This window comes from Ictalurus punctatus, chromosome 21 (genome assembly GCF_001660625.3).
Source record: "Ictalurus punctatus breed USDA103 chromosome 21, Coco_2.0, whole genome shotgun sequence".
Taxonomy (NCBI): domain Eukaryota; kingdom Metazoa; phylum Chordata; class Actinopteri; order Siluriformes; family Ictaluridae; genus Ictalurus; species Ictalurus punctatus.
Window position 1 is genome coordinate 990,001 of NC_030436.2, and position 24,398 is coordinate 1,014,398.

Sequence of the window (24,398 nt, forward strand, 5' to 3'; positions counted from 1 at the left end):
CCCTGTTTGTAATAACTGTATCAAGCCTGTGACTCAGTGACGACATCAAATTGTTAGTTTCTTCATTTGTGATGCTTTTACTGCAGCCTCTTTCAGTTGTTTGTTTCGAGGGATTTCTCTGTTCAGTCTCCTCTTCAGGAAGAGGAATGCTGGAGTTATGGAAGGGTTAAGTTCTGGTGAATGACTTGGCCAACCTAAAACGTTCCACTGTTTCAACTTGATAAAGCCCTTTGTTGTGATGGCAGTGTTTTTGGATCATTGTCTTGCTGCATGATAAAGTTCTTCCCAATTAGATTGGATGCATTTCTCTGTAAATTGGACTAATGACTAAATGTTCCTGTAAACAACTGAATTCATTCTGCTACCATCATGAGTTGCTTCATCAATAAAGATCAGAGAGCCTGTTCCAGAAGCAGACATGAAAGTCCAAGCCATGACACTTCCTCCACCATGTTTCACAGATAAGCTTGCACATTTTGGATCACGAGCAGATCTCTTCTTTCTCCACACACTGGCCTTTTCATCACTTTGGTAGAGGTTAATCTTGGTTCCAGAAATTTTGTGGCTCATCTCTATATTTCAATGCCTCCGATTGTCTCTTATCTGCCTCTTTTTTCATCGTCAAAGCGGCTTGTTTTTCTTGCATAGACAGCTCTCTAATATTAATGTTGGCTTAGCCGTTTTAACAATAAATGCAGTCTTCACAGGTGAAACGGAAAGCTAAAACCAAGAGCAGATTTTCAGAGCTATTTATTGTTTAAACAATCACTAACAAGACACACCTGGGTAACAAGAAACACCTGTCAATCACATGTTCCGATAGTTTTGCTTGCCTATAAATTGGGTGTTTTGATCAAAATATGCTAATTTCACATCCTCATTATACCACCAAAACTCACAAACAAGTTTACTGTAGCCACTTCCTCCCAACGAAACACAAGTTACCTGGAACACATGGCTGTACTTCCAAAATGTACAAAATCAAATTCCACCGTCCTCCACAACATCCACTTGAACTACATGCACCTTTTTGTGAAATTGCCTCATCAATCATGGAGAAATGGAATCATTATTGTCATCCCTAAGAAAAGGGAAGACAGACTACAATATCCCTCATTTAGACCAGCTTTAATTCTTAATGACAACTATAACCTTTACTACGGTCAAATGTCCCAGAGTGTAGCGCGAGTAAGATCTGTAATGTCTCATTAAAACATTATGATCAAAAGTAAACACAAAAAATAATATGTCTAAAGACAGAAACCACACGGTGCAGTGAAAGTGAGATTTTATTATTCATTTAGGACTGCATATATATATATATATAATAAATCTTTTCAGTCATATATATATATATATATATATATATATATATATATATATATATATATATATATATATATATATATATATATAATAAATAAATAAATAACACTCAGTTTGTGGATTTTATTTTAAATATACGAAAAAATGGTACCCCCCCCTCCATCCGATTAATTGAAAGAAAATGAAAAGCAAAATAAAAACTTTTTAAAAAAAATAATCGGCCAATTAATCGATTATGAAAATAATTGTTAGTTGCAGCCCTTTTTTATATATATATATATATATATATATATATATATATATATATATATATATATATATATATATATATAAAAACGTAGATATATATATATATATATATATATATATATATATATGTGTGTGTGTGTGTGTGTGTGTGTGTGTACATATATATATAAATATATATATATATATATATATATATATATATATATATATATATATATATATATATATATATATATATATATGTATGTATGTATGTATGTAGTTTATATTATTTAATAGTATTTATGCATTATGTTTGTGGATGCACATAAAGCACTGAATTACACTACAGTCCTAAATGAATAATAAAATCTCACTTTCACTGCACCGTGTGGTGATGGTGGAGGCATGGTCAAGTGTCAGCTGTGGATGGAGACGAGGCAGAAAGAATCGGCAGGGAATGTGTGATGATTCTCAATTGTGCATTACTAGCCCCGTGACAAGCCAGAGAGAGAGCGAGCGAGAGAGAGCGAGAGAAAGCGAGAGAAAGCGAGCAAGAGAGAGAGCGAGCGAGAGAGAGATCTGATCAGCACAGAAATGTGTGCGCGCCTATACGTACAGTGCCCTCCACTAATATCAGCACCCGTGGTAAATATGAGCAAAGTGAAAAATTGTCTTTATTGTTTTCATAACCCTGGGTAAAAAGCAGTGCTAATCCCACTTCTAAATTAAAAGTGTGAAACGTTCTTCTACCCAGGGTTTCGAACGACCATAACATGGGGTTAAGCGCAGTGTGAAAAGCCCTTAAGTTTTTTGCCGAGAACAGTTCAAAGCCATTCTGAGAACACCTATAGACTAAACTTAAGACACGATGAGCGAAGCAGCAGGTCAAAGCAACTATATGCTTAACACTCACTGTTCTTTTGTTAGATATATAATAAAATTGGGGCTTAATAACAGGACCTTGAAAGGGTGAGAGGTCAACATCCGCCCAGTTGTAGCTGCTGGCAATGCGACAACTTTCCTTCAATGCATCCAGGTTGGGATACCAGTCACTGGGCAGACCTGCAGAGAAAAGCAGAAAGCGGTTATCATGTGGCTTTTCCGCATTACAAGCTGAATTACGTCTGTGTTTTTCTGTGTCATTTTGAAAGTCTATTGCTGACTTCAGAGTAACTAACTTCAACCTCTACGACACTGAAAAACCAGAATATTGTTGTTATCTATATGTACTGGTAATCCCTAGCCTTTGCAGTAAAAGCCATGCAGCTTTCAAATGCTATTTTACTAAAATGCACACTTTCACCCATTAATTGGTAATTCACTCATTAATAATTTGACAGAAGAAACTGCCCTCAGGATCAAGTGCAATCCCCCAACAGAGTCGCTCCAATTACCAGATATTTACAGTTCAATCATTTTTCATTACTTTTTCCTTCTTCCTTTTTTTTTTTTTTTTTTTTTTTTTTTTTACATCAGCTGCCTCATAAGTGGTTTTCCTGTTTACACTTTACCCCCATCTCAAATTACCAATAAAGTGCTGTGAAAAAAGTGCATGTGTGGAAAGTGCATTGTGTGTCTTAAGAGGAAACAACTGCATGTTCCTTAATCTCACCACCAGGGGGAGCCAGGCATCTGCTCCAGGGACCTACATATCACCAGTTTATTAATTCCTTAACTGGAGTCTATTGGGCAGTATATGCTTTGTTTTCATTCAAGCAAAAACCATAAATCTGAGGCTGATTTACTGACTTGCGTTTAACCATACGTGCCATATGGTTTAATCTAAAACAAGTGACATTAAAAGATATTAAAGAAATTAGTTTGCTAATGCAGTTAGGAAGAGAAATGAAATGGAGAGCAAACTGAACCAGAGCTGGTTACAGAGGTGTGGGAGTACTAGTGAGAGAAGAAATGCAAGTAGGTACAGGAGATTAACGCAAAAAAAGTAAGAGCAGGGAATTGTATTCTTACCAGTGCTGCAGGGCATCTGTTGCTGGGCTGGATGGGGCTGGTGAGAGAGATTCTGGTGCTGTTGGGGCTGCTGTGAGTGCTGTGAGTGTTGAGTATGTTGGGAGTGCTGGGTGTGTTGAGAGTGAGCCTGGTGTTGGGCGTGTGCTGAGTGCGGGTGCTGGCCATGTTGGGCATGGGTGTGTGGTCCATGCTGAGAGAGGTGCTGTGTGTGGGGAGAGCTGTGGGCAGAGTGAGACGGGTGTGACAGGGGCACTTGTGCACCGCTGTTAGGGATGCTGTTGGGGTGCGAGTTGGTGATGCTGTTCTGACTGGTGTGTGGGTGGGTGCTGATGGCGCTGCTCGGGGAGTGCTGGTAGGAGCAAGAGGTGTGGCTCTGCTGGGAAGACTCCGATGGCATCCCCATCAGACCTGCAGCAAGGCATGATAACAATGTGCTCACCAGAGCTTCAAGGAATATTCAAACCTTAACTTTAGTATCCATCAGAAGTGTATGAGTGACAACCAAAGACTACAATCTAAACACTTAATTGTAGTGAAAAAGAAAAAAAAAAAAAAAAAAAAAGAGTTGAAACACACTAATGTAGGTTTAAAGATAATTGCTGAATTCTGTTAATAAATGTTTCAAATGTGCAACGATAAACTGCAACACTTCATGATTTATCAGACATGAGAGAAGGTCTCAAAAGGTTCTCAAGTCATTTTATCCATCTCAAACACTAGAGCAACACATAAAAATGCAGTTCGGCTTACTTACGCTCTGACCTTCTAACAACAAGAATTCTAACAAGAATTAGACCTTCACAACCACAAATTCAACCTTCTGAACAAAGACAAGTAGATTTAATTTACAAATACTATTGACTGAAAAATGTACAAGATAGGTTCTACTAAAATATGTTTTGCATAAACATGGTGTCCCTAACAGTTACTTAAATGTGTAAATTAAACATTATCAGGTTACCATATTTCCCCCTCCTCGGTACAGGGGAACATGATGAAATGATTCCATGTGGTAACCACACATGCTACAAATGATTTAAATTAAGATTAGCTTAAAGAAACTCTGGAGAATTCATTTAAAAGCAATTCATCTGTAGAGCAGAACCATACGGTCTTACAAAACCAAGCTAATCTTCTGCCTCACATGAGCCGAATGAACAACTCCCTGTGTATTTATATAAGGCAGCTAAGGCAAACTTCCTGATGACTTCTAGACAAAACATACATGTAACAGGGTTATTATAGTTTTAAAAATATTGAAAATTTTTATTTTCATTCCATTCTGAATTTTGGTTTTCAATCTCATTTCAGTTGGTTTTAACGGTGCATCAATAGTTGTGATTTTGTTTTTAATTTAAAAATCAGCTGTTAAAGCTGCTGTGTCATTACATAATGTCCCTCCGCAAATTGTTTCATTAAAACAAATTAAACAGGGCATAATAACAGTCCAGATGAATGCACACTAACTGATTAAAACTTACACATGTAACATTTTAACAGGCCATCTTAGTGCAGTGTGAACATGACATCCAGCGTAAACAACCTTCTTGTTGTTAATAATGGGAGCTATTAAAATAAAAATTAGCTAACGTAACAAGGCTGTTTTGCTAATGTGTTATATTGATAGTTATGGATAAATTACAATGAATTAGCTAACTAGCTACAATATATGCGGAGTGTCATTAGCCAGATTACACACATTATCCTACCTCCTTCTGAGTACGTTCTGTTTTTTACTGTCTGCTGACAGCACTTCTCTGTGCTCTCCCAGTCAAACGGCAATTAATAAAGCGTCGTGTTGTGAGGCAATAGATGGGCGTTACCAACTTGTACAGCGGAGGGGGGCTTTTAGTATTTTTATCTCATTTATTTATTTATTATTAAAAACGAACAATTGATTCTGTACACCAATAATGATACAAAATAAATTACTTCTACATATATATATATATCTCAGTTGATCATGGTATAAATATTTGGGGGGCGGGGCCTAATTTCTAGCTTTGATTATTGATTGGGGGGGGGGGGTTCCTCCCCTTTACTTATTCATCTGTGTAGCAGATGAATACTGCCTCACAAAACCAAGCTCACATTCAGCCCCATATGAGCAGTGCGAATATCTCCCTGTCTCTGTGCAAACTGGGAGGCAGTGACTCAGCTCATTTGCAGCCCCTGGCCTCTGCTCCATCTCGTCAGGCTTCTCTTTGACACTGCAATTGTGCTCGATTCCAGAGAGGCGTTAATGGCGCGCCAGTGCCTGCACACCCGACAGCACTGAGGGGAGCATGTGCCCGCCTGCCTGCCTTTAAGAGGCCCCTGTCCATCACAGCGCTGGCACACTAAACCTATTTCAGTGAAGTGCTTTTAAAGCAGGCTCCAGGGCCGGCTTCTCCACAATCGCCAGAGAACACTCATCGGCCGGGTGACAGAGGTGCATCTCTTATCGTCAGAGAAAGCCTATTGTCCAAGCGAGGGAAAATACAGAAAGCAATTAGCCAGCATCCCCTTTGAATAATAATGCGAGCTCATTACCTATTACCAAAGCCAGTGAATTAGCTCATGTCTCTGGCATCAGGGCGTGAAATCCTCTCACCAGCTTATTTGCGTGTTTTAATTGCCCGAGCTTGCCTGACTAACAGATTTAGCTTTTATGCATGCAAAAAAAAAGTAACAACTTTCAACTAATAAAACATAGATGATAGATTAAAGGAAAGACACCTTCTGAATCTATTAACATGGAACACATTTGATTTGCTGTAATTAGGTTGTGAAGGAGGCCTGGAATACTTGCTGAGTACTTTCGTACATAATGCAACCAGATTAAAAAACAAAAGCTTTGAACTTCTGAAAGGTTGTTAGGCCAGGCCTGCATAGATGCCTTAATGCCAATGCTGCAGTGCATTCCTGTCATTATACACTGCCATTTGTATGAGAAAATTATTCCAATGTCAAATGCAAACAAATTCTAAAGACATCGTTTAAGTTTTGGCCACTCATAACTAAAAAGACATAACAGTTGATAATGAGAGTGAGTAAATGACTAATTATTTACATTTATTCATTTAGCAGACGCTTTTATCCAAAACGACTTACAAATGAGAACATACAAGCAAAGCGATATTATACCAAAGTCAGCATGTATTAGTATATAATGCCTACTTTTAGACTGGTCACAGTCTTCATTAAAGTTCTCGTCTCGCTCACTCACCCTGTTGGCTGAAAGACTGCTCAAATACAGACTTGTAAAGGCTGCGGAACGAGGCACTGAGATCTTCAAAGTCAGAGAAGAGGAGTTGCTTGTCTCGCTCAGGGATGCTGTACTGGGGCTGGGGGGCCTGCTGCAGGCTCATAGACTGGGACACCGGCTCTGGGTGACTTGTTACCTGGAAGAACAACAAATGAACTGATCAGTAGTGATATTAACACACAGTAGCGATGACGCTGCCCGATCTGTACAACTCGCATGTTCAAGTTTTATGGCAGTACAATCCATGGTGCATGCATAAAAACATCACGCTATGAAACCTGAGTCTGCAGTTGTAATGTAAGAATGCAAACCCTGCAATACAATTTTATATCATAACATAAAAGGCATAATGCTGAATCTTTCTACGAAATATGTTTTAAGATTAAATGATTTGAGATTTTTTGGGGATATGGATTTCAAACTTGAAATCTCCCCAAAGCTATTTTATATATTACAATATGCACAGTTCTGCTGCTCTAGTGAGTTCAAGTGGAATTAATCCATGAAGCCAGACCTTCACATGCTCCTCACTATTTGATGACAGATGTCGATTCTGTCTGGCCGTCTTTACCAAAACAGCTCTCCAAAATCTCTAAACTTGCTAGCACAGCCTTGCCATTTCTGCTAGTTAAAACTGGTTAAAAGCACTGAAGTAGCCTGCACGGCCTGCTTTTAACCGCTGGCCAGCAAGTTAAGTGCAAACGTATGGGTGTAGATTTACAACCCCAATTCCGAATAAGTTGGGACAGTATGGAAAACGCTAATAAAAACGAAAGAGGAGTATTTTGTAAATGTACTTTGACTTGTACTTAAACAAAAAACATAAAAAGACAAGGTATTTTGGTTTATCTAATCAACTGCATAGATTTTTGAAGGTAACCATTTATTTTGAAATTGATGCATAAAACATGTTCCAAAAAAGATGGGACGGGGCAGTTTAGGACTAGTAGCAATGTGCCAAGTTGAAATAAGAAGGTGATGTGAAACAGGTGAGGCGATCGTCTAATCTTAGGATATAAGGAGCCTCCAGCTTTCAGCTGTCTCGGTCTCCACGAGAATCTTTCTGAAACATGTCACAAAAATTATCTGAAACTTAGTAAATACTTATCACACAGCCATGAAACATAAGTCTAAAGAAAGCTTTGAAATGTCTACTTTTAAATAAAACAATTCACATTAAAAACAAATATTTTCCTGCAATGTATTCTGTATGAAATTAAAGAGATGCACAGTTTCTCCTGGCTCAACTAATTATCGTCCATGTGATCAAACCCACGCACAGAGCGCACTATTCAAACGGTAATGTGCTGAGGCGATCTATGCAAAATGGTAAACGCCCCCAACGATGCCTTAAAAAGCATCAAGTTTCATCAGATTCATTCACTTAATTGCTTATGTGCAATACTACGTGAGAGAGTAGGCCACACAAAGGTGGATAAGTGGGCTCATACAAACCATTTGCCTTCTCTCGTCTCTCCCTATGTACACTGGACACTTCAATTACTTTTCTTTCATCTTGCAACTGTTTTCAACATTGATAAGATCAGAATGATTTCTGAAGGATCTCCATTCTGAATAATGGAGTAATGATGCTGAAAATTCAGCTTTGATCACAGAAATAAATAGCTTTTACAATATATTCAAATAGAAAACAGTTATTTTAAGTAGTAAAAATCTCTCACATCATGACTGTTTTTTGCTGTATTTTGGATGAAATAAATACAGCCTTGGTGAGCAGAAGAGTAAAAAAAAACTTTTGAATGGTAGTGTAGGTCAAAAATTTATTTTTTTTTTAAGTAAATTCTTTATGTAAAGAAAATGTACAGTCAGATCATTTCTTTTAACTTGCACTTGATTTTGTGAAATAAGCTACAAACATGCAGCCCTTCTGACACCAGAAGTGTCTTACAAAAATATCGTTTTGTATGAATGAACGATCAGGATGGATTTCATATCAGTATATAGCAAATACTCTAAGCCTAGAGATCCAAGTCCTCAAAGTCTTGTGAACAAATGTTTAGTATGTGTAATATGGCCTGTGACGGTGGGCCTGCAGCCCACACACATAACGCGCATCCAACCACAACAGTCAAAGTGAACGGCCGGCCTGTCTCCGCCCTCCTCAATTCAGGAAGCACTATCACTCTGGCGGGGAGGTCCCCGCCATGGAAGAGATCATTTCCTCGCCAGCCGGCAGTTGGCCACTCCCCGTCGGCCTGATTCCAGAACTCCCCGTGCCCGTACTGCTCGGGAGGGACTGGCCAGGGTGCCCCAAGCCTCCAGCTATGACCAGCCACCTCCACTGACGACAGCCAAAGAGACTCACCACCAGAATCTGGTTCTAGCTGGCCTGGATGACCAAAGAAGATGGGAACACCATGGGATGAAGCTCCTCAGGTGAAACACACATAGCATCTAATCCTGATTTGATCACGTTGTTCGGGAGGGGAACCTCGAGAAAGAGCAGAAAGAAGACAACAGACTGAGGCACTGCTGGGCCCAGGTGCGCATGATCGATGGCGTCAACCAGCACCCGGAGCAGCCTATTTTATGGTATCCAAAAGGCTCCTGTACTTCCGGACAGAACGCCGGGGACAGCTGTGTGACGACCTGGTCATTCTCCACTTCAAGACTCGGTCCCTGACGCACCTGGCCCACAGCCACCAGCTCAGAAGCCACCTGGGGGCCCACAAGACCTTGGCCAAGCTGCGACATCGATTCCTTTGGCCTGATATGGATGCAGACATCCGGGCCTTCTGTCAGCAGTGCCCGCAGTGCCAGCGAACCGCCCTGCAGAAGCCTCCGCCCCGCACCCCTCATCCCACCCCCATTATCGGCGTCCCCTTTGAGAGGGTGGGCATGTATCTAGTAGTGCTGCTTCCAAAATCTGCCTGGGGCCAATAATACATCCTGGTGATCCTAGATTACACCACCAGGGCCCCCGAGGCCGTCCTGCTGTGTAAAGCCACCTCCCGGAACATCACCAAGGAACTGGTACTCCTGTTCAACAGCATGGGAATCCCCAAAGACATCCAGCGCGACCAAGGTATACCTTGTGTGTCCAAATTAATGGATGACCTGTGTTGGCTGTTGCAGGTGAAACATCTACGAAACTTTGTCTACAACTCCAAACCAATGGCCTGGTGGAGCGTTTAAACCAGACACTCAAAAGGATGCTCCGATGGGTGGTGGACGAGGTTGGCTGGAACTGGAACCTCCACCTCCCTTATGTCCTCTTCGACATCCAGGAGATACGTCAAGCTTCCACAGGATTAATGCCCTTCGAGCAGCACCCTCGAGGACGGTTAGATGGGGCACAGGAAGCCTGGGAAGAACAACCCTCCCCATTCCACTCCCTGGTCGACTATGAGCAGGAGATGCAGGAGCAGATCAACTGGGTCATTCTCAGTGTGCGAATACATGTAGGCAGCACAGCGAGAACAGCAGCGAGCCTACAACCACCCAGCACAGCCCAGAGGATTTCAGCCAGGCAACCAGGTGCTCCTGCTGCTCGCAAACGCCACCTGCAATTTTCTAGCCCGCTGGCAAGGCCCCTACACTGTCCCTGAGAGGTTCGGCCCGGTTAACTATAGCCTGAAACAGCCTGGTAAGCGCACCGACACAAAATTATATCAGGTCAACCAACTGAAGAAATGGGTCCAGCCCACCCCAGAGCTCTGCGCCCTGTCTGTTCCCCCCCACAGCAACTTTCCAGTGCTTAATGGACATCATCCTGAGGCCACATGACCAATTCACAGCCGTCTACTTGGACGATGTTGTCATACACACCAGGGGTGATCATCTCCATCACATAAGAGAAGTACTAAAAAGCCTCCGGAAAGCCAGGCTGATGGCCAACCCAAAGAAATGTCACCTGGGACTGACCGAAGCACAGTGTCTGTGGTATTGAATCGGCCGTGGGCTGCTAAAGCCACAAAAGAAGAAGCTGGAGGCGGTGATGGATTACCCCCGGCCCACAACAAAGAAGCAGGTGTATGCCTTTTGGGGGCTATTGGGGCACTACAGAAGATTCTTCCCGAACTTCTCTTTAGCTTCCCCCCTTTCAGAGCTAACCAAGAAGGGCCAACCGGACTGGGTGCCGTGGACTGAGCAAGCAGAGCTGGTGTTCCAGGCCCTCAAACAAGCACTCACCAGTTGACCAGTCCTCTGGAACCTTTCTCACTGCCCTTCACCATGCTCACCGACGCTTTGGAGACAGGGTTGGCGCCCTTCCTGTCCCAATCCTTCAATGGTGAAGAGCACCAGGCCTTTACGTATGCAGAAAACGGACCCCAACTGAACAGAAATACGCCGCCATGGAAAAAGAATCCCTCCCAATTAAGTGGGCCAAAAAGGAACTCCAGTATTATCTGGAAGGGTGGCACATCACCCAGGTAACCAACCATGCCCCTACAGTGGATTACCCGGGCCAAGGATTCAAACACCAGAGTGACCTGATCTCATTGCAGGACTCTTGATTCCAGTTCCAGCACTGGGCAGGGGCCCAGCACGGAAACGCAGACACCCTGTCAAGACAGTGAACCCCTGGGCCCAACCCATGCTGACAGTAGGCTCGGACCGTGGGGGGGGGTTACTGTGACCATGGGCCTGCAGCCCACAGACACACACAACGCACATCATACTCCTGTCGCAACTGCCAGCAAGGTGTTGAACGGACAGTGCTACTTCAGCACCCTGGTTGTTTTGAGTGTTTTGAGTGTAAGAGTGCACATGGCAGCAGGGCGGGGTATTAGAAGCACACACAGCTGGCTGACGATGATTGGAACTGTGTTTCCTCCTCGACCAGGAGAAGAGGGGAGGGTCGGCTTTAAAAGGGCGCAGCAGAGACAGCGTGGCGAGTTCGATCTCCGCGAACACAGCGAGTGATTAGTCTCTCTCTCCTCTCGACGAAGACGACGGCGAGTTCAGAGGAGAAACTCCCTCGCTGCACTGTGCCTCTCACCGGCGCTCTCGACCTCCACCAGGCCTCCTGGGTCCCAACGACAAAGCCATTCCAGCCCATTCATCACACCCCACTCTAGGAAGACAGAGACCCACGCACACACGCTCAACACAAAACCTGTCCTGCTACAGGACTTATTTCAGTGACCATGCATACATGCTATTTTCTCAAAAATGCAAACAGGTACATAATGCTGCTCGCATATTATCGCAGCCTTGTTTGTGCTGAATACAGTGTAATTAGTCTTTAGTCATTAATTTGTTTATAAGCAACTGAAAAAAATACAAATATCAAGGCATGTCAAAACTCCTCCAGGGCCCAAAAACACCCTCCAGCCCCAGAGGGTTAAGACTTTACTATGCAAAGCAGAAGCCATACATCAGTACTGTCCAGAAGCACCACCAAAGTATCTGGGCTTTGTCTCATCGGAGATGGACAGTAGCACAGTGGAATCGTGTTTTGTGGTCTGACGAGTCGACATTTCAAATAGTTTTTGGACAAAACAGCCGTCGTGTTCTCCGGGCCAAAGAGGAAAAGGACCTTCCGAGCTGTTATCAGCATTAGGTCCAAAAGCCAGCGTCTGTCATGGTATGGGGGCGTGTCAGTGCACATGGCATGGGTAACTTGCACATCCATAAGGGCAGGATTAATGCAGAAAGATATGTACACATTTTGGAGCAACATATGCCTCCATCCAGAGGAGAACAACGCCAAACCCACTCAGTATTTTCACTCCGCATCCAAGTGCTTAATAAGTGTTATTAAAAGAAAATGTGGTGTTAAACAGCGGTAAACAGTCCACTCTCCCAACTTTTTGGAGTGTGCTACAGTCAACAGATTTGAATCTGAAGTATATTTAAAAAAAAATAAAAATTAATTCACAAAGTAAAACATCAAATAATGTGTTTTCAATATAGTACAGGGTGAACTGAATGACTGTCCCCCCCCCACTGTCCCAACTTTTTTGGAAATGGGGATGAACATGCCATGACCATGAAGAACAGCCAAACAGAACATATGTAAATATATGCAATAAAACATTTAAAACCTCATTCTGCATGAAATTGTTTTGGCTAGTTATTCATTAAACAAATGAAAGAAAGGTTTTGTTAAAATGCTTTTCCCAAACCTCTATACAGCAGACACTTGTAAGTTGGTTACATTCTATCAGACCCTTGATTTAGAATCAACCAACATTCAAAGAATACAGAACAATGGAGAAAGAAAGCAAGACATGAAAAAAGTGTAAACAAACAAAAATAAAAGCGCTACAAACAACAAAACAGACTTCATGTAAAAACTGTAATGGACGTCCCTGGTTACACAATTTCACTATTTGACCGTGTAGTATTAGCACTTTTATAGAAAAGATTATTTATTTATAATCGCACTATCACACTAGATGAGGATGGGATCGCTTTTGAGTCTGGTTCCTCTCAAGGTTTCTTCCTCATACCATCTCAAGGAGTTTTTCCCTCACCACCATCGCCTCTGGCTTGCTCATTAGGGACAAATTCATACATTTAAAATCTATATTCTGAATTTATATATTTCTGTAAAGCTGCTTTGGGATGATGTCCATTGTGAAAAATGCTGTACTAAGAAGGGAATTTTAAAACTGAAATGAAGTTAAAAAAAAAAAAAGGGAATGCAAGACAGGGGGAGTGAGGGAGAGTCGGAATGAGCAGAATTTGGCGTGCTGTAGTGAATTCAGCAGTGTCTGTAGTTGATCAATACTGAGAGCCTGACGTGAGGAGCACAAGGGCTTTAAGAGATCTCCAACAATGGAGGGGGTGTTTCTGGTGGGAGGACTTCAGAGGCAGCGGTTCTCTTTAGTAGGGTTCCGGCAGGATGCAGGCTTCCTTTCATTCCCTTAACCCCCGACTCAGTGTGCCTCCAAGCATGGGCTTCAGCACTCACTACCATCCACGGTGTGTGAATTCTCGGAACTCTGTGGAGGAGATCTACTGACTGACTAAAGAAATCTGCCCTCCTCTGCTCCTGCTTGACTACAGTTTTTTGCTTAGCTGCTGATTTATTCTGATATACCACTGCAAAAAGACTGTAAACATTCTCTTCTAAGTATGTGCGCAGGGAAAACAGGTGGTTAGTGGTGAAGCGAATATAACCTGGTCTTACCGGAGTATAGCTGTGCACACTTCCCACACTGTTCAGATTGACTGAGGCCAGGCTCTGGTCAGACAGGCTGTTGTTAAGGCTGCTTCTAGGGCTATCACTCCCATCTTGGTCTGGGTTGTATAACGCCACCTGAAAAAGAAAGGGACGTAATGATAAAAATAATAATTATTATAATTATGGCATCATCTCCATCTTATTTGTTTGTGTGTTATTCAAGAATGCTTTGACTAATCAACTAGCATTCAATAACTTATGATTCTTATATGTTTTTGTTCTAGATCTTCACAAATTAACACACCTTTCATGACTCTTGAAGCCTGAATACAATCGCCAGGAGTAAAAATCTAAAGCTATTCTATAAACACCACAGTGACATGACTTCAACATCAGCATCGCTAAGCTTTATAGCACTGCGTAAAAAAAATAATACTACAATTCGAAAATACTATGCATCGATAAATCAACGAGTTGGAATAGCTTGCAAGAGCACGAATATAAACTAGAGATGCACCGATGTATCGGCCGATAGTTCAAAAACTTCTGTTGATCAGGGCCGATTATATCCTGTCGATCAAAAGAGGGCGTAAAAATTTTTTGTAAAGATGATGTCTCTTGTGTGGAATGACGGCAAAACTGCAGTGTGTAATCTCTGCACTGATAACATTTTACAGTGCAGAGGTGAAACGAGTACCACCCCCCACGCCTCTAGAAGCGCTGCTCATTCTGAATTAAAGGGCCAGTACACCATTTAAAGATTTCAATGAAGATGAGTTGTGAAAAGGTATATATTGCTATATATTAAACAGAAAAATATTTGTAGAATAGTATATTTCATATGTAGTCAGTGGGTTAATATCAAAAAATGTTTATATTAGGCTTATATATGACCAGTTTGATGTTCAGTGATGAAGTAGAAATGCTTGTGTTAGTGGAGAGTGAATGTGAGACTAACAAGAGGATTTTTACAGTTCAGTCAATGTTAATATGAATTAATAACATTCAATAAGTTAATAATCTTACTTTAATCTTCAGAATTGAGTTCATGTGTTCATGTTAATCAGAGTAATGTGTTTTGTGTTGATGAGACCAGTTACTGTCAAACAACTTGCTGAAATGGAGAGAATAAAGTTTTAATTTGCATTTCTTTCAGAATTAATTATTGTGGAATTAATTATTAATCGTTTAAAAGAAGGTATAAAAGGCAGAATTATCGGTTATCGGCATCGGCTGAGAAATTTAGTGTCGTGCATCTCTAATATAAACACAACGAGGCTGTAGTGGAGGAGTTTTCTTGTTCTGTGTGGTGATGTTTAATGTCCCCGACAACCTCTGTAGTCCCGGAGCAACTTTTTCAAGATATGTAAAAGCTTAACAAAGCCATGAGTGGGTATTACTGGTGTATTTTATGTTGCACAGTAGAATAAAATGTGAAAATATCTCGAGCTTGTGTTAACCATAGACCTTATTTCAGGCCTTTAACAAAAAACCTATTCAAAAAACCCACTAACTTCGAGGACGAAGATGGTCTGCTTCGATTTTGGTTGAATTTGGACAAACGGTCTAGGAGTAGTTCAAAAAGGAGGTTTGTGAGAAAATTCAAAATAGTGGACAGAAAGTTCGGCCAAGCGTGACGTAATTAGTATCGCTGTTCTCGGCATGACCATATCATAATAGGCATAAATAATCAAACGGTATTAGCATTTTTAAAAATTGCATTCTAATTATTGACCACGAGGTGGCGATGTCCTGAAACATTTTGTGTACTTTCGCATGGTGCCAATGATGCATACTGATTTTCGTAATGATTTGTCAAGGTGTTCGTAAAATACAGCATTTTAGGTCTAATTCAAAATGGCCAACAAACAAAATGGCCAAGCTATGAAAAATCTGTATGTCCCCTGGAATCTAACGAGACAAATTTCACGATTTTCCGACAAACCTTTCAGGGTTAGAAGCAAAAGCGTGCTTTTATTTCATGATGTCATGATGAAGTCCTGATGGCTATACCATACACTAAGTTTGGTCTGAATACGCTGAAGCGTAGTCATGTCCATTTTTGCATGCTTGCCGTTAAATTCATTTGTGTGTTATTCGAGAAGGGTTTGACTAATCAATTTGAATTCTTTAAATTTTTGTTGGCGTGGTCTAATGATGCTGTCTTACCATTTTGGTGAAAATCAGACTAGGAGAAGTTCTAAAAAAAAAAAAAGTAGGCTTTTCAGAAAATGGTAAATGGCAGAAAATCTAGCTGGGCGGAAATTGAAAGCAGTACAATTCAGCCCTTACGGTTGAAAAGTTTTAGCATAAACATGAGTGAAACTTTGACCTCTTGGTGGCACTAGAGGGCAGAAGAAGAAGAGGTGCCTTTGCACCTGTGACGCTTGGCCCCTAATAATAATAAAAAAAAGAGTGATGCCACCAGGCACCAACATGATCTATGCATGCAACAAATTCCAAGGGCAGAATTTAAAAAAGCAGCAAACAAACAGAAACTGGTGGTTTCTGAGGTCCATAGTATGCAATCCTCTTGGCTCGTTCCAACACACCGGCCTGTTGCATCAGAACTATGGTGTACGAGAGGCCTGCCCTAGTGAAGAATGTTGGGGTGAGAGAGTCTTTGAGAGTTATGTTGCCCTGTGGTGGGTCTCATTTTCAAGGCTTATGAACAGGTGGAGACTCTGTCATCTGTCTCCTTCAGTAAAGGTCACAGCACTATCTGTGTCAGAAGCATCAGCTTGGCCAGTGTAAATTGGTCTGGGGTAGCTCAGAAAAGATCCTTGGCACTACCGAGAATCAAACCATTACAAAAGTATTAAAGGATAAATACAGAGTATATAGGGTTCTTTAAATACTTCTGCACTTCATATGGTAATCCTTATCACCGTTTGAAAAGCTTTACTCCAAATATGTGTTTGCTGGCGGGGCGGGATGGGGTGAGGTGGGGGGTGGGGGGGGTTGACGACACTGGGGAAATGCAATGTAAATGAACATAATGAGGTCCTGAGAGAATAACTCCACATCAAGCTTCTTGTTTTAGAAAAGGATGAATACAATTGCAATAGCACTGCTGCGTCTCATGGCAGACCCAGTCTGCTAAAACCACTCAACAACACCAAGACATTTTTACAGCAAACAAAACAAACTGGGTACTGTGTGCTAAACAAGTCTTCTCTTTTTGGGTCGTGGCGGTGCGTCAAAATAAATAAAATACCAGCTACAGCACAGCTGTTTTCTGTTAGGTTTCTTTCAACATCAGGGGTATGGCAACATCCAGGCTTTTAAGCTTTTTGGCTCGATCAAAAAGACAGAGAGAGAGAGAGAGAGCGCGAGAGAGCGCAACCAACAAGGAGAAAAAAATCACTTCATAGTCTCTTACAGCGAATTCATTCAGCCAAAATGAACGTCTCCCAATGCTATTATTCACCTCGCTTCAAAAGAAAAACATAATAGATCCAGTCTGCATCATATGGAGGGGGAGGATTTAATGGCCTTATTTGCATACTACAACCTTCTTCCAAATGTGTGTGGGCCAGGCTCCAGCGTTCATTAAAACTACTAACCCACAGAGCCTGAGGAGCAGGGGATACAGACATGCCAAAACAGTCCTAATTACAAGTAAATCCAGCACATCACACAAACATAAATGTTATGTGTAATTAAGTCTTAAAGTAAGCTTTTAGCCAGAAGACTAATTTTGACTCTTTTGTTATAAAGCATCAGTTTTCAAAAAGCTCCTTAGACTGCGTGTATGGCGTGTTTGCCAGTGGAAAGGGAGCGTTAGGCCTATATTTAGCACGGAATTAAAGTCAAAACCCAGTGGTGTCTTTTACATGGAAGACTAATCTGCAGCATGTGAAATCCACCCAGGTGCCTTAAACAATGGTGCACACCAGAGAGAAGATTCCCTCTGCCTGGGATTCAAATACAGTGCTGAAAGAAGGGTGTGTGAAGGCAGCAGATTGTTCAGTTTCAATTCAATGCTATTCATTCTTTTACTCTTAGCAGAAAATAGATTTTTTTTTTCCATCGTGTCTTCGTCTAATAAGAATTACTAGCTTTGTTTCCCAGGACAAAAATGAACACGGCAAAAAAAATCTGACTGACTGAAAAGCAGATGGCAGGCTGGGTGTGAGCTTTTGCTGAGCGACCAATGACTGGAAGTCGTTGTGCTTGTGATGGGCTGCCCAGGCAGGTGGGAAAACCAGAGACGGGGGTAATTCCTGGCGCTTTTCTCAAAGCAGAGGTGTGCCTTGCTGTTTACAGACCCCTCACCGAGAGATAACCTCTCAAAGGAGATGCACTGCTTTTTCCAGTTGTCTCATACTCAAATTTGTTTTTGTGTGAAGACGACGAAAAGCAACAAGACCAACAAACACTCCATGCATTAGCCACTGGGCAGAGGTGGGTAGTAGTGCACTCTCTTTACTTTGTTACGTTTACTTGAGTAACTTTGAGAGAGTGAGAGAGAAAAAAAAAAGTACTTTTAAGAGTAGGTTTAACTGGCCCTATTACACACTTACTCAAGGTCATTTTTAATCACAGAAATGTACTTTTACTTCGCTACATTCTGTGGTGCTCCTCCGTTACTGTTAAACACAGTTAATATATGTAGTATTAATAATTAGTTTATATATCAGTCTCGCGATACGCTGCAGTGGTCTGAATGCTCACTTTTTTAGTGGTCTGTGTCCTTTAAGATAATGGCCGAAGAGGGGGTAGAAGCGAACGTGTCGAGGGAGGCAGGACATCATCAATCTCGAGTACTCACCCTCATGTCGTTGTTATGAAGTCCTGTTCCATAAAGCACTAATTCTGCATCATCATTCACTCTATCTCCAACATACAATCATCTCTTGGTGCTCCTTTCCAAAACGATATAATTTCTATAAATCTTGGGAGTAATTAAAGGAAATTATACCAATGTGTTGCGGAATTCTTGACTCTGATTGGTCAGAAGTTGTTGATTGATTTTTTTTTTTTTTTTTTTTTTTTAAACAGCAACTCTGACAGTACTGCTGGTTGTAATTCAAATCGCAGGTCTATTTAAATGAACTCATGCTAATATGTTAGTGTTTCTATAGCAACAGCTCAGTCACGGAGACTTGTTTGGTAGATTATCTACATAATCTTAGCCTAATAATAAATGTTACGAAAAACAAAAACAAAAACAAAAAGTGTTACCATGTTCCTTGTTATTAGACAAGGGAAAACAAGTGATCACTGGTATGGTGGTGTTTTCTGTAAGGATATGTTTATGAAACATTTATGGAAGGTGCTTTCTGCCATAGGAAAGCCTTTATGATGGAGGATGTTGTGTTTTAGGATGTTGTGTGAAGATGCACAGTGTCTCATTAACTTCAAGAGAAAGTGAGGAAATGATGTTTGTAGCTGTTATAACAAAAGCGATAACAGGAACTGAGCTTTTTTCAGATGTCCTACAGCATTAAAATGTAACTACAATTGAATGAAAAGTATGTGTTATTGTTCTAATAAATAAAACATTGTAATCAATGGCAAATTCTTCTGGTATAAGAGGAAAGAGTCGATAGTAGTTGTAACTCTGCTTCGCCTTGAGCTGCATCACACCACCCTGTCAATGATCATTTTTCTATAACAGCATGTGTTGTACTCCCTACCCTTCTGAGAGAAATCCTACACAACAAGTGCTTTACCTTAGAGTGCAGTTACAGAAGCTGTGTGCGCATGATGAATGGAATACAGAATAGAATCTTAAAGAAGAGTTTCTGTGGCTGCCTAACAGGGATCAGTGGGCACATACACTGCCTCGACTGCACTGGTGGCTACCTTGTTAGTCACAGTGTTGATTGCCAATGTTGGAGAGGCACTTCCAGAGATGATGCAGTCCATTCCCAGGGAATCAGACTCCAGACTGTAGGGTGTGGAAGCCTGTGGAGAATACAAAAGTTGGCTTTAAAACTAAAAAGAGCTTCAGCTCTTGTCAGAGCTGAGACTGAGAAGACCAATTTAACATTATCTGGGTGAATTAAAGTCAAGGCAGGAGCACACATGCTTACAGATAAATAAATAAAACTACAAGTGATGTGATCTTATGAATAACAAGAGAGCAACACCTTTATTTAGGGCACAACGGGAACAATTCTCAAAAGAAATGAATCAGAGAAGTGCTCTTCACAGTCTGCTTCTGCTGAAGAAGATAACTCCAGCATCTCCCATACCGCTTATTATAAGAGGATTGCCTGGCAACAATGCCATTTTTAATTCATGATAAACATAAATGAGATTTCACTAAGTCCAAATTTTTAAAGCCAGAGAATTTAAATGAGATATATGCATGCACATACAGAATCAGGCAAATGCAAACACACACACAAACATATACATACACACATTATATATATATATATATATATATATATATATATATATATATATATATATATATATATATATATATATACATACACACACACACATATATATATATGTATATATGTGTGTGTGTATATATATATATATATATATATATATATATATATATATATATATATATATATATATATATATATATATATATACATATATACACACACACACACACACATATATATATATATATATATATATATATATATATACATACATATATATATATATATACATACATACACACACACGCGCACACACAGTTTCCTACAGGTTTTTGATATTAGGACAACAAGAGCAAGTGTAAGTGTGTGCATGTGTGTGTGTGGTCTAAGAGCAGAGAATTAATAAATCCCCAAACTCAGAATTCTGAACAATGCATTCTGGGTGTCAAGTCTGAGGTTAACTTTGACAGAACTATTTCTCTGAGTGTCCCCCAGCCGGCCTCGCCACTGATTCACTATGTGCAAACAATACAAGATGTCTTTTACAGCGAGTGCTGCTCATAAATAATGGAAGCAGCAATCTCTGGCTGGAAACCCTGTGTTAATTGGCATTTCCTTAAAAAAAACAAAAACAAAAAAAAAAAACCCCCACACACACAAAAAAAGACTGCAGACAGTAGCCGAGGGAATGGCTGCATTAGGTGTATTTCTTAATAAACTGGAACTCCATCTACAAGATAAGACAAAGCCATCACAAGAGGACGTTTATAAAAGTTTATAAAAATATCCCAGACAAATAAGTTCTAAATTCTGGAGCCACACGAAATTAACTCTCTATACCCAATACACAATCAACCTAGTCTGCTCATTTAAAGAGTAGAGCAGTATACATTTTCTGCAGAGCTGTTCACTTTCCCATTCACTTAGAACGGAAGAACCAAATAAATGACGTTATATACTGATACCAAGCTCACAGAATTCATATGCAGGTCAATAAACAACTACAGTCTTGTGAAAAAATAAGTACATCCCATGGTAATTGTTTTGAATTTCCTCTCATTAGTTATGTTTTTTTTTAAAAATCCGTATGCTAAAAATGATTCAACGTGGATTGATGTTGGTGTTCAATATAAAGTTTCAGTCCTGATTGAGGAGATGTGCAGCTGAGTGGTGAAGTTCTCCTACACTGCACCCAGACGATGCCCCCAGACTAGCTCACATGCTGTGTTGATTGTTTTATATTCTTTGTCATACTGTTCGCCAATTTTACAACTATTACTTGATATCTGTTCAGTGCTACTTCGTTTTAATTTATTTATTCATTTTCATGTGATTCATATTCATGTGATTCATTTTCATGTGATTCATTTTCATGTGATTCATTTTCATGTGATTCATTTTCATGTGATTCATTTTCATAAAAAAAAAAAAAGCAAAGGAAAACAAAATTAAAAGTACCAAAAACCCACCCCCCAAACGAGCGCTACTTCAAATAAATATGCTTAAATAGTGTTTATGAATCTGTATTGTGTTATATAGTTATGCTAGTAACTGGTGTTAAAGTTGGTCTAAGCGTCAATGAGCCGGTGTGTTATGATGGGGCGTGTTGTGGGCCGGGTGTGGTGGCCCGCTCTGGGCCAGAAAGTCCAGGGCCACTTTTTGGTCCCAGTCCACTCCTGATTATTGCTATTAATGCTAAATCATGCCAAGTATGCTGAAAATGTAAATATCGATGTTAAAACACTGAACTGATCACTAAATCAGCTCCTGGTCATTCACTTCACCTGTTAGTGGTCTTAATGTTATGGCGGATCGCTATGTGTGTGTGTGTATGTGTGTGTACACACAAAATGACAAATCTCTTTGATTGATGTTATGACCATCACATTGATTGTAGAGATAAACAGAAAGGGTTATAACAAAGGTCGAATGGCTCGTGTGTCTCAAATGAGACTCGTTTTAGCCTTCGCTGTACCGGATTAGCGGCTGATGTAGATACTCCGTTAGGTGAGATTTAGTTGTGATTACACTGAAAGAAAACTGGGTTTAAAAAAGTTGCAGCCAGTAATAAAATATTTCTGCTGGTTCAAAGACTGACGCGCTCATTCCGGATGCTTGCAAGTTACTTTTTTATATAACTGCATTAATCAGCGTGGCCTCGGCTTAACATGTAGAAGAGTTGAGTTTTTAATCAGTCATGCTACAGGCAGCAGTTGCATTCAAGGTTCTGTCTCTCTCACACACACACACACACACACACACACACACACACAGAGAGAAATACACTCACCCGTTCTCCAGACCGTGGCCTCTTCTTGGGCCGGGTGGGCAATGTGTCCTCCTTTGGATTTGTATCGATCGCCCAGTACGAACCCTATAAACAAAAACAAGAATTTCTGTATTAGCCCCAAACTATGTGGGCAAGCACATTCTGAAACAGTTCCCTTATCCCAAGCTTTCAGAACTTTTACACAAACAGCAAAAAGTGTTCACAAAGAAAAGTTTTTTTGCTTGTTTTTTTTTTTTCTTTTCCAGAGCAAGATGACAATCAGAGAGGTTTAACAGTCAGGCAGAGATACACACTCCCTCACCCACCAGAGGAGGACTTCAAGAATCAGTTATTGGATTGTTTTCCACTCAAGTGCTGTCCATCATGTAAAGTTTTTCAGCTCATCAAAGTTTTAGTGAGCTCATTTGTAAGCCCATCATGTCAGGAAGACATTTATGGAGCTGTATGTCTGGAGCATGGTATTTCTCTCCATCTTCACTCGCTCTTTCTCCTGAGCCTTGGCTGAGACAGGTAAAATGCTACGGCCCATCTGAACCCCCATTCCTCAGCCTCTGCTTTATTGATTGCTCCAGCTCAGGACCAGACACAGAGATGTTGGGTTTCTGGTCAGGTCTGCTCCCAGATAATCAGGCAGAGAATAGCACACCTCAGTTTGGGGGGTTGCACATATCCAAACACCCAAGACCCTGGCTGAATAATTTATCCTTTGCACTCTTGCTATTTAATGTATTTTTCAATAGTGCTGCTCATCCGCAAAAGCTAAAGGCAACAACAGCTCAAAAAGCTGGTCAAAAGGAATGTGTTACTCTGAGGCTTGGGTTTTGTTTTTAAATATCGTCTATTACACGTGATAAGATCTCAATTGTTCGGAGATGGCAAGATCAAGACCTTGATTTCAGTATTCATAAGTATACTATCTACAGTACATCATATTCTAATCCCAACCTATAAATAAACATATGTATTTAGGATGGCTTGTATAGTTCCAACACAGCTCTGGAAGTATCTACGGAGTGTCCTACCGAGAAACATGCAAATGTCACTGTAGTTCAACTCCATTAAAAGTACTCCTTAATACAGTTTATTTCTAACACATGTTCAATAGTGTAACTTATTCCTAAGGTATGATGACCGCTTAAGAACGATCCCTTGAATCACGGGCCTTAGATGCTCAGAACCCACTTTGCCTCGAAATGTCCTTTGTGGACTTTGGTTCAATGAGAACCTGGGCCGTTATAAACACCTATCAAGCAGCAAACTAAACAATTAGGCAACCAAATGTGTAAAAATGGACGGTCAAATGCTGATTGGTCAACCATCTGTCTGTCAAAACAGCAGCACTCCTAATGCGTTAATTAAACATTAGCAGACTAATTTCCAATGAGGCATTCTTGATGAAAAAGTCCTTAGATGACTGCTAAGTACTGGATAGTACCAATGTACCAGTCACAAACGGGTACAGTGCACAACAAACCTGTGGCAGACAATCTTCAAAAAATTAGGGGAAAATAATCCAGTAAAATAATTCTCAAAAGCCTCGCCAACAACAATTACCGTCACGGACATTAACGTTAACCGAAAAAGTTAGGTGCGGTTATACACCGAGATGATTCAATTAGCACAACACGTCAGCATCGGTTCAGTGGCGCTGAGACACCTCACCATTCAGTCTTAATCCTTGTATTAGCAACACCTCTGAATCCATCGCTTATAGGAAGAACAGCACTTTACGGTTATTGCTTTCACGAAAGTGCTGAGGCATAACCAGCGTTTTGTTGTGATGGACGGCTCACGGTGAGGGAGAACGAGAGGCGATCATTCACACTTGCAGCACACACTGACACTCTGAGTGAAGGAAATGGAGGATGCACAGCAACGGTT

The 24,398-nt window shown here is 40.7% G+C and overlaps 1 protein-coding gene across 1 annotated transcript in view; it reads right to left on the reverse strand.

Annotated features, from left to right (window-relative positions):
• The window catches only part of foxj3 (forkhead box J3), a 102,484-nt gene that overhangs the window by 5,133 nt on the left and 72,953 nt on the right, over window positions 1–24,398 (reverse strand). Inside the window, exons 4-9 of the mRNA XM_017450846.3 lie at window positions 22,518–22,601; window positions 19,683–19,784; window positions 13,878–14,006; window positions 6,737–6,911; window positions 3,529–3,936; window positions 2,518–2,619 (exon numbers count right to left, since the gene is read on the reverse strand). Of these exons, the coding sequence (XP_017306335.1) occupies window positions 2,518–2,619; window positions 3,529–3,936; window positions 6,737–6,911; window positions 13,878–14,006; window positions 19,683–19,784; window positions 22,518–22,601 (1,000 nt within the window). The remainder of the gene's footprint in view (window positions 1–2,517; window positions 2,620–3,528; window positions 3,937–6,736; window positions 6,912–13,877; window positions 14,007–19,682; window positions 19,785–22,517; window positions 22,602–24,398) is intronic.